Source organism: Ascaphus truei, chromosome 21, assembly GCF_040206685.1.
Source record: "Ascaphus truei isolate aAscTru1 chromosome 21, aAscTru1.hap1, whole genome shotgun sequence".
Lineage (NCBI taxonomy): Eukaryota > Metazoa > Chordata > Amphibia > Anura > Ascaphidae > Ascaphus > Ascaphus truei.
The window spans coordinates 2,062,558-2,073,194 of NC_134503.1; the positions used below are offsets into that span (position 1 = coordinate 2,062,558).

At 53.6% G+C, this 10,637-nt stretch overlaps 1 protein-coding gene across 1 annotated transcript in view; it reads right to left on the reverse strand.

Moving 5' to 3' along the window:
• Positions 1-1,793: 1,793 nt before the first annotated feature.
• Positions 1,794-10,637, reverse strand: part of PLXNB3 (plexin B3) — a 50,811-nt gene continuing 41,967 nt past the window's right edge. The window contains 9 exon segments of the mRNA XM_075579516.1: positions 1,794-3,909; positions 4,558-4,585; positions 4,587-4,651; positions 5,188-5,253; positions 5,468-5,579; positions 6,867-6,955; positions 7,507-7,809; positions 8,871-9,090; positions 10,477-10,508. Coding sequence (XP_075435631.1) covers positions 3,725-3,909; positions 4,558-4,585; positions 4,587-4,651; positions 5,188-5,253; positions 5,468-5,579; positions 6,867-6,955; positions 7,507-7,809; positions 8,871-9,090; positions 10,477-10,508 — 1,100 coding nt within the window. The 3' untranslated portion in view covers positions 1,794-3,724.

The following is a 10,637-nucleotide window of genomic DNA, read 5'->3' on the forward strand; positions in this document are numbered from 1 at the left end:
GATTAGGACAGTGACATTGGTCATTGGGCCGGTAACAGAACAAACCGCTGCTGGTTTGTATGGCGTTCTCCCAGCGCCTTTCTACTTGCGGTGAGGACACGGAAAGTACCGGCGCTTCCCTCATTTACATATTAGGGAAATTATATCCATCGTTTCTCAGTCTGCAGAAGCGGATTCCCGCGCAGTGATGCCGGGTTAGAAGTGCTGATCCAATAACTCGGTTCTGCTGATTCACGCGCTGCCAGCTTCATGTTAGATGTGCGGCCTGATGCTGGTTGATTGTCGCTAATGAAATAGAAATGACGGGGGGGGGGGGGTCTGGCTGAGGATTGGGGGGGGGGATGTCTGGCTGAGGATCGGGGGGGGGGGGTCTGGCTGAGGATTGGGGGGCTGTGTATTAAACCTCACAAGGTTTGCTTTGATGCACGGCTCCATCTTCTGCTTGTGTCTAATGTAAGAACACTGTTAATAAGTTTCATGCAGCACGTTAGGGAGATCTGTCTCTGTGGATTGGGGGGTCTGTGGATTGGGGGGGTGGGTCTGGCTCTGAGAATTGGGGGGGGGGTCTGGCTCTGAGGATTGGGGGGGGGTCTGGCTCTGAGGATTGGGGGGGGGTCTGGCTCTGAGGATTGGGGGGGTCTGGCTCTGAGGATTGGGGGGGTGCCTGGCTCTGAGGATTGGGGGGGGGTCCGGCACTGAGGATTGGGGAGGGGTGTCTGGCTCTGAGAATTGGGGGGGGTCTGGCTGAGGATTTGGGGGGTCTGGCTCTGAGGATTGGGGAGGTCTGGCTCTGAGGATTGGGGGGGTCTGGCTCTGAGGATTGGGGGGGTCTGGCTCTGAGGATTGGGGGGGGGGGGTCTGGCTCTGAGGATTGGGGGGGTGCCTGGCTCGGAGGATTGGGGGGGGTCTGGCACCAAGGATTGGGGGGGTGTCTGGCTCGGAGGATTGGGGGGGGGGTCTGGCACCAAGGATTGGGGGGGTGTCTGGCTCTGAGGATTGGGGGGGTGTCTGGCTCTGAGGATTGGGGGGGGTCTGGCTCTGAGGATTGGGGGGGGGGGTGCCTGGCTCTGAGGATTGGGGGGTGTGTGTCTGGCTGAGGATTGGGGGGGTGTGTCTGGCTCTGAGGATTGGGGGGGGGGTGTCTGGCTCAGAGGATTGGGGAGGAGGGGGGGGGTCTGGTTCTGGGGGTTTCAGGCAGCACGTTAGGGAGATCTGGGCGACTCACTCACAGCGCACGGATTCCTGGAGCCTCGGGTATACGCAGCGCGGAGCCCCGGGTATACGCAGCGCGGAGCCCCGGGTATACGCAGCGCGGAGCCCCGGGTATGCGCGGCGCCTCGGGTATACGCAGCGCGGAGCCCTGGGTATACGCAGCGCGGAGCCTCGGGTATACGCAGCGCGGAGCCCCGGGTATACGCAGCGCGGAGCCTCGGGTATACGCAGCGCGGAGCCCCGGGTATACGCAGCGCGGAGCCTCGGGTATACGCAGCGCGGAGCCCCGGGTATACGCAGCGCGGAGCCCCGGGTATACGCAGCGCGGAGCCCCGGGTATACGCAGCGCGGAGCCCCGGGTATACGCAGCGCGGAGCCCCGGGTATACGCAGCGCGGAGCCCCGGGTATACGCATCGCGGAGCCCCGGGTATACGCAGCGCGGAGCCTCGGGTATACGCAGCGCGGAGCCCCGTGTATACGCAGCGCGGAGCCTCGGGTATACGCAGCGCGGAGCCCCGTGTATACGCAGCGCGGAGCATGTCTTGGAAAAAGACACACAAAAGAAACACAAGACACCCACTCGGGAAGAAAAGGATTTTTATCTTGAAGCCCCTCCAGACACACAGGAGAGTAACAGAGTAACGACTGCTCCCCCCTCCCCGACACACAGGAGAGTAACGACTGCTCCCCTCTCCCTGACACACAGGAGAGTAACGACTGCTCCCCCCTCCCTGACACACAGGAGGGTAACACAGTAATGACTGCTCCCCCCTCCCTCCCTGACACACAGGAGGGTAACACTTTAATGACTGCTCCCCCCTCCCTGACACACACAGGGCGATCTGAAAACACAAGCACAAATACCCGCCTGTTCCCTCAGCAGGGTGTGCGTGAGGATTGTAGGGGGGACGGGGAGTGTGTGTGTGGGGGTGTGTGTCAGGAGAGGGGGGGGGCTGTGCGTTGGAACCCTCACAATCCTGAGCTTGATATATATTTAGTGTTTAAAATGCAATCCATCTGTGGGATGTATGTAAACATATCAGCTTCCAGTATATCTATACCTCACTGTAACATATAGCTTTGTGTACCTCGTCCTCACTGTAACATATAGCTTTGTGTACCTCGCCCTCACCGTAACATATAGCTTTGTGTACCTCGCCCTCACCGTAACATATAGCTTTGTGTACCTCTCCCTCACCGTAACATATAGCTTTGTGTACCTCTCCCTCACTGTAACATATAGCTTTGTGTACCTCTCCCTCACTGTAACGTATAGCTTTGTGTACCTCTCCCTCACTGTAACGTATAGCTTTGTGTACCTCTCCCTCACTGTAACGTATAGCTTTGTGTACCTCTCCCTCACTGTAACGTATAGCTTTGTGTACCTCTCCCTCACTGTAACATATAGATTTGTATACCTCTCCCTCACTGTAACAGAGAGAGGTACACAAATCTATAAGTGTAACACCTTCACTAGCGAAGCGACCTTCAGTGTTTTGCAGAGCAGTGACAGACAAGCTGATAATGTATACATTATTATTATTATTATATAATGTATACCTGTGTCCCTTTAGGTACATGTGACTCCGCCTCTCTCAGTATAATGTATAGCTCATCTATAGCTGATCAGCACCACCCTGTATTACAATGTATTCCTCCTCCTGTGCATCGTGCAGCAGCCGTGCTGTAAATCTGTGCTCATCACTGAGAACGGTTTTAACGGGACCTTGTTTTGCCAAGTAAGTGACCTCTGACATCAGCAGCAGGAAATAGCCCGTTACTCACGGCATCTCTGTGCGCTTTCCTTTTAAGGAAAAGAACCTGCCGATTCCTGATCCGAACATGCAGCCCGTGTACTGACGCTGCCCGCTAGCGGCCCGAGTACACCTTTCACCTTATCACATACAGCTCGCCGTCTCACCACGTATACACTCCCTTATCCTTTCTATACTGAGCACTTTTATTCATTCAGAAATCTGAAGTCATTTTTTTTTTTTATCAGCTGGAATAGTCCAATAAACTCCTCACGTTACGGTTATATCACCGACGTGAGTCTATCGGTCTCCCGGCTCAAAAACTGGCGCACAAAATCTCCACCAGGCGGCACGCAGGAACTCCCATCGCTTTCTATGGGATGCTGTTTATTTGATGAATCTGGTGCTGCTCTCTGCTCCCTTTTTGCAGCCGGAGGACTCTGATAGACCCCTCTCATATACATCAGGACATCTCTGTCTACACACCAGCTGATTCTCCCCCGCCCTTATAAAGCACATCGGTCATTCTCCTAATAGCAGGTGACGCTCGGCCGCTCGTGGTGGTGAAGACGCCCAACGTGCTACAACCCACAAGAAGTTTATAGGAACTTTCCTCCACCCGCCGTGGGCAGAATCAAATCACCCATCATAGAACAGGCCCAGTGGGTGTCACGCCCATGGCATCTGCCATCCAATGCTCCTTCGTATCGCCGTTGTGCCAAGACCAAACCTCCCAGGCAGAGAGGCACGGTGGAGGCTAGGAGTTGAGCCAGGGGTGCTGCAGGCACTGTGCGGCTGAAGCCCTCTTCTCTGGCAGGGTTTGCAGCATGGGCAGCAAAAAATCCGAGAACTGGGAGGCTTCCTCCAGCGACCACTCGTACTTCTCCAGCAGGACTTCGAAGAGGCCCCAGTGCTTCAGGTTCTGGATGTGCCGGAGATCTCCTGGGGAATGGAGAGAGGACGGAGTTAAAAGAGCGATATCCCAGCATGCACAGGAAGCCGCGCTAACATGAGCCTAGCTACACATCCCGGGTGGTTTTGTACGCCTTCTGATACCGCTATCCCCGCTTTCCGGACAGAGGAGAGCAGCCTCGTCCTTCACGGCTCGGCCCTTTGGCAGCGAAGAGGAATCCAAAACATTCTGGCTCATTGGGCCAACTTGACCATTCTCTAGACGTGAGCTTCTCCGAGTCCATAAAGAACGGTACTGAAGAGCACCCAGAATAAACTCTCGGGGGATGGTAACATGGTCGAGTCCAAACCCTTAGGCCGCGCCTATACGCTGCGGTCGCTGGAAAAATCAAATTGAGATGACTTCCAGCGATCGCGACGGCAGCAATTCATTTGTTTTGACGCGCTGTCGCTGGCGCTATAAGCGCAGCCTGATATTCCAGACTTCGGGGATGAAACATGGCCGTGCCGCTGCAAACCTACGCAGCTCTTGGCGGTGAAACCAGGCACGCCCGTCTGCCAGCGCACAGCGGGACTCTGAAGGCGTCAGAGCAAGTTTAGATGGACACATAGTGGCGGGTATCATGCAGCACAGCACCGGATCTCCCAGCATGCTCCGGGAGTGTGGCGCACACTCACCTCTCCTTGTGAAGTACTCTCTGGAGTAAACGTCCTGACAGTGCAAAGTGTGGAGGGATGTCCCCCAGCAGCTCAATGATATGTGCAATGTGATCTGGGACAGAGGGACACACAGACCGTCAGCCCCCCGCCACCAAAAGGGTTAATATTGTTTCTTTGAGCAAAGGTTAGATCCCTCCAATAGTGGCAGTCGTGCACCGGGCCTTTAACTCTGCCACTGTGCCGTGACAATGACCTATGTCACCTTATGTAAGTCCCTTGATGTCACCCTGCTGACAGTTAGCTGTGGCTGCACTCACAGCTGGGGACCAGCACCATCTTGTCGCTATGATTAAGCTGCACGGTCACTTCTCCCATACTCTGGTTTTATAGAGGTTACTGGCTTAGACATTCTTGAAATCAGACTCAGTACCACTACTTTTCCTGACTCCCGCAGTGCTATGTACAGCACAAGGCTCCCAGGCAGAGCTTGTGTATAAAAACTGTGCGGGCCCCCGCCACCCCCCCGCCCCACCCTCTCCCTCCCATACCTTCATCACGTGTGTAATTCTCCCCCCCCCATACCTTCATCACGCGTGTAATCCTCCCCCCCATACCTTCATCACGCGTGTAATCCTCCCCCCCTCATACCTTCATCACGCGTGTAATCCTCCCCTGAGTGCGGCTCGAACATATAATCACCGGTCACCAGCTCGAGGCCTGCAGGAGAGAGGAGCGGTGTGAGCGGGCGAGTCTGCAGAGCATCCCTTCTCTGTGTAACCCCTTCCTGCCAGAGCCCTGCAGAGCATCATTGTGTATCCCCTTCCCTGCCAGAGCATCGCTATGTAACCCCTTCCCTGCCAGAGCATCGCTGTGTAACCCTTTCCTGCCAGAGCCCTGCAGACCATCGCTTCCCTCCATAGTAACAGCCATACCATACAAGCTGTGCTCCAGATATCAGCAGGGGTTCCATATCCAGCTCCGATCAGAACCTCCAGGGCCCGGTACTGCCGCGTCTGGATGTCCTCAGTAAAGTGTTTGTGCTGCAGAGAGAGAGAGTGAGTGAGTGAGTGAGTGAGTGAGAGAGTGAGAGAGAAAGTGAGTGAGTGAGAGTGAGAGAGAGAAAGTGTGAGAGAGAGAGAGAGAGAGAAAGTGTGAGAGAGAGAGAGAGAGAGAAAGTGTGAGAGAGAGAGAGAGAGAAAGTGTGAGAGAGAGAGAGAGAGAGGAAAGTTGTGAGAGAGAGAGAGAGAGAGAGAAAGTGTGAGAGAGAGAGAGAGAGAGAGAGAGAGAGAAAGTGTGAGAGAGAGAGAGAGAGAGAAAGTGTGAGAGAGAGAGAGAGAGAGAAAGTGTGAGAGAGAGAGAGAGAGAGAAAGTGTGAGAGAGAGAGAGAGAGAGAGAGAGAGAAAGTGTGAGAGAGAGAGAGAGAGAGAAAGTGTGAGAGAGAGAGAGAGAGAGAGAAAGTGTGAGAGAGAGAGAGAGAGAGAGAGAAAGTGTGAGAGAGAGAGAGAGAAAGTGTGAGAGAGAGAGAGAGAGAAAGTGTGAGAGAGAGAGAGAGAAAGTGAGAGAGAGAGAGAGAGAGAGAGAGAGAGAGAGAGAGAGAAAGTGTGAGAGAGAGAGAGAGAGAGAGAAAGTGTGAGAGAGAGAGAGAGAGAGAGAGAAAGTGTGAGAGAGAGAGAGAGAGAAAGTGTGAGAAAGAGAGGGAGAGAAAGTGTGAGAGAGAGAGAGAGAGAAAGTGTGAGAGAGAGAGAGAGAGAGAGAGAAAGTGTGAGAGAGAGAGAGAGAGAGAGAGAGAGAGAGAAAGTGTGAGAGAGAGAGAGAGAGAGAGAGAAAGTGTGAGAGAGAGAGAGAGAAAGTGTGAGAGAGAGAGAGAGAGAGAGAAAGTGTGAGAGAGAGAGAGAGAGAGAGAGAAAGTGTGAGAGAGAGAGAGAGAGAAAGTGTGAGAGAGAGAGAGAGAGAGAGAGAAAGTGTGAGAGAGAGAGAGAGAGAAAGTGTGAGAGAGAAAGTGTGAGAGAGAGAGAGAGAGAAAGTGTGAGAGAGAGAGAGAGAAAGTGTGAGAGAGAGAGAGAGAAAGTGTGAGAGAGAGAGAGAGAGAGAGAGGAGAGAGAGAGAGAGAGAGAGAGAGAGAGAGAGAGAGAGGAGAGAGAGAGAGAGAGAGAGGTGAGATACAGAGAGAGGGAAAGAAAGTGAGAGACAGAGAAAGTGAGACACACAGAGAGGGGGCGAGAGAGAAAGCGAATAGGGCTTCTCTGACACTATGCTGTGTATATACAGGGCTTCTCTGACACTATGCTGTGTATACGTCACTGTGTATATGTCACTGTGATACTCACCACCCAGCACGCATTCCCAAGATCTGCGATCTTGATCTCAATTTTGTCGGCATTTTGTGGATCCAAAGGATTAACCAGGAAATCTGCAGCTCTGAAAGTCACTGGGGAGAGGTGGAGAGGGGGGGAGGTGAAAGGGGGAAGATAAGGAGAGGGGAGATAAGGAGGGAGGGAGAAGAGATGGAAGAAGAGGAGGGGGAAAGTAGGAGGGAGGGGGGAGAGGAGGGGGAAAGTAGGAGGAGAAGAGGGGAGGGGATGAAGGAGGGGGGAGGAAGAGGGAGGGGGGAGGAAGGAGGGAGGGGAAAGGGGGAGAGGGAGGGGAAAGGGGGAGAGGAGGGGAAAGGGGGAGAGGGAGGGGAAAGGGGGAGAGGAGGGGAAAGGGGGAGAGGGAGGGAAAGGGGAGAGGGAGGGGGAGGAAAAAGGAGGGCAGAGGGAGGAGGGGGAGAGGATTGCTTACATCAGGACTCTGGAAGGAATTAAATCACACAGATCTGCAATCACTGGCTGGGAAGGAGTCACACAGTGAGGTTCTGAGCAGCACACACATACATACACGTAACACACGCACACACATACACACACGTAACACATGCACGCACGCACACGCACGCACGCACACACATGCACACACATGCCTTTCCACGTGTCACTTACAGCTTGGGGACAGGGGTCCCCCCCTTCTCTCTGCCCGTGGAGTACCCCGATATGGCAGAGCCCGAGGTGGGGGAGAAGGCAGAGCTGGAGAATCCCGAGGTGTGAGTGTCAGGGCTGGCACAGCGAGGGCGGGCACTGTGCCCGTTACAGCTCTCATACAGGCCCGAGGATGGGGGGCTCTGGGCGAGGCAGGTGGTACCCCCACTCCCCAGTGCCGAGTCCGCACTCTCCCTGTGCACTGGTACAGCTGAAATAGGGTGGGATCCGGGCTGGGATCCGGGCTGAGAGGAACCTAAAAGAGACCAAAGGGGTTACGTGTCCTCTGAGGGCCTTTCCAATTCTATGATAATAATTACAGCAACAATTAAATAATACTACTCATGATATAGAGTGTGGAAGAATTGTATTGACACAATGTAATTCTTGCCTGAAAAGCTGACAATCTAATGATAGTCACTTAAACGGAGATAAGGGCGCTTGCTCAAGGTCACATGGAGCTGGCAATGAGATCCGAGCCGGATTCTGCCACTACAAAGGCCAGTATCCCACGGCCTCATCATCATCAAACTGGCCACTTCTCTCTTAACGTCTTCCGTTAATCTCACCCCCCCCCGTTTCCTGTCCTGAGGGCCCCTCATGTTATCATCGTTCTGCAGGCTGCCAGCTCTCCCCAGCCCGGCTCACCCTGGCCTGAGCTATACAGGGAGGCGCCTCCGGAAGCCTCCGGCGACCATGCGGTAGGAGGCGGGAGGGGAATAGAGGAAGTAGGAAAAGGTGGTGGATCCGTGGTAGCGCTTCCCAACACAGGTGGCAGGGGCTGATACAGTAAGGCAGGGGTGACAAGGTCTAGTCCTCAAGGGCATCCCTGCTTCAGCACAGGTGGCTCAATCAGTGGCTGATTGAGCCACCTGTGCTGAAGCAAAGATGCCTCTAATACCTGGCCTGTTGGTGGTCCTTGAGGATTGGAGTAAGGGAATGCTTGGAATAGATATCAGTGGCGCAGGGAGACGTGGGCGGGCCCCAGGCAGCATTTTTCTATTGCGTTGGCCGCGCATGCGCAATTGGCAAATATGGAGTGGGCCCCCAAGGGGCGCGGAACCCCTGGGCTGTAGCTACGCCACTGGATATTATGCTATATCATAAATAAGAATTAGTGTCTGAGGTGTTACAGCCAGACAGGAGAATGGGCAGCCACGGGGGCCACTGGCAACCACGGGGGGGCCACAGGGCACTTATGTGCCGTCACTTTCTATGTCACTATGTTCCTTAGCACTCTAAACATCTACAAGACTTTGAGTCTGGCACTGGTAACGTAACCCCCAGGATACTCGTGTGAGGCGCTCTGGTACTCACTCTCCCTCTTGCTAGTAGTTTCCTGGCCGGGCTGGTAGCCCCAGATCTGCTCATGGTGGCCAGTCTGGCAGCCCTCTGCCATTGGGGGGTGTGGGCTGCAGTCTTCCCCTCCCAGCTCCTCCATGCTGTGAATGTCCCTCAGACGTTCCTCCAGCAGCTTCTGCTGACGTTTCTGCTGCCGCCTCAGCTTCTTCTTCTTGTTCTTAGAGACCTTCCCGTTCTGGGGGACAAGAGGGAGGATACAGCGTCACAGAGAGAGGACAGGCACAGGGGATACAGCGTCACAGAGAGAGGACAGTCACAGGGGATACAGCGTGACAGAGAGAGGACAGTCACAGGGGATACAGCGTCACAGAGAGAGGACAGTCACAGGGGATACAGCGTCACAGAGAGAGGACAGGCACAGGGGATACAGCGTCACAGAGAGAGGACAGGCACAGGGGATACAGCGTCACAGAGAGAGGACAGGCAAAGGGGATACAGCGTCACAGAGAGAGGACAGTCACAGGGGATACAGTGTGACAGAGAGAGAGGACACAGTGTCACAGAGGACACAGTGTCACAGAGGACACAGTGTCACAGAGGACACAGTGTCACAGAGGATACAGTGTCACAGAGGATACAGTGTCACAGAGGATACAGTGTCACAGAGGATACAGTGTCACAGAGAGAGGACATGCACAGAGGATACAGTGTCACAGAGAGAGAACAGGCACAGAAGATGCAGTGGCACAGAAGATGCAGTGTCACAGAGGATGCAGTGTCACAGAGGATACAGTGTCACAGAGAGAGGACAGGCACAGAGGATACAGTGTCACAGAGAGAGAACAGGCACAGAAGATGCAGTGTCACAGAGGATACAGTGTCACAGAGGATACAGTGTCACAGAGGATACAGTGTCACAGAGGATACAGTGTCACAGAGGATACAGTGTCACAGAGGATACAGTGTCACAGAGGATACAGCGTCACACAGAGAGGACAGGCAGAGAGAAAAGAGTAACACAAACAGACAAACACAGAAAGAAGTGTTACATATGCAGAGAGGATACACTGTCACACACAGATTAATCCAACACACTACTACATGTATGTCACACACAGATTATTCCAACACACTACTACATGTATGTCACACGCTGTGATATGTTTTATTGGACCAACATGGACCACCTCTTTAAAGATGTGGTTTGTACACAAGGTTGAGACCTCACCGTGCGTAAGGCTGCAGGGCACCGCCGAAACGTCGGACTGCTGGGGTTATTAAAGCGTTTTGTTTACCCTACCTTAACCTCTGCATACTGAGTGCTTGCATTATCGTTACTGCATCATATGTGTGTGTGCATCATGTGTGTGTGCATCATGTGTGTGTGCATCATGTGTGTGTGCATCATGTGTGTGCACAACACTTAAGAGAAATCTAGGGCAAATCAGGGAGAAAAGCATCAAATAATGACATGAATTCCTTCTCCCAAACAGCTTACAATCCATTAAAAAAAGCTTATTCTGGTCCATTAAAGGGTATCAAGACCTGCAAGTAACCACATGACCTGCAGAATGAATATGGTTCAGAGCTCCCCAATGAGGTGACAGTTTGGGAGACTTACCATGTTGTGGTGTGAGGTGGGTGCGGAGCTCACTGATTACACCCAGCGGAGAAGACAGGAGAGGAGAGAAGAACAGGATGTAAGAAAAGACGCAGAAACACCCCCACAGCCCACACACCTGAAGAGAACTAACACAGCGTGTTACGGAGTCAACCCTGGAA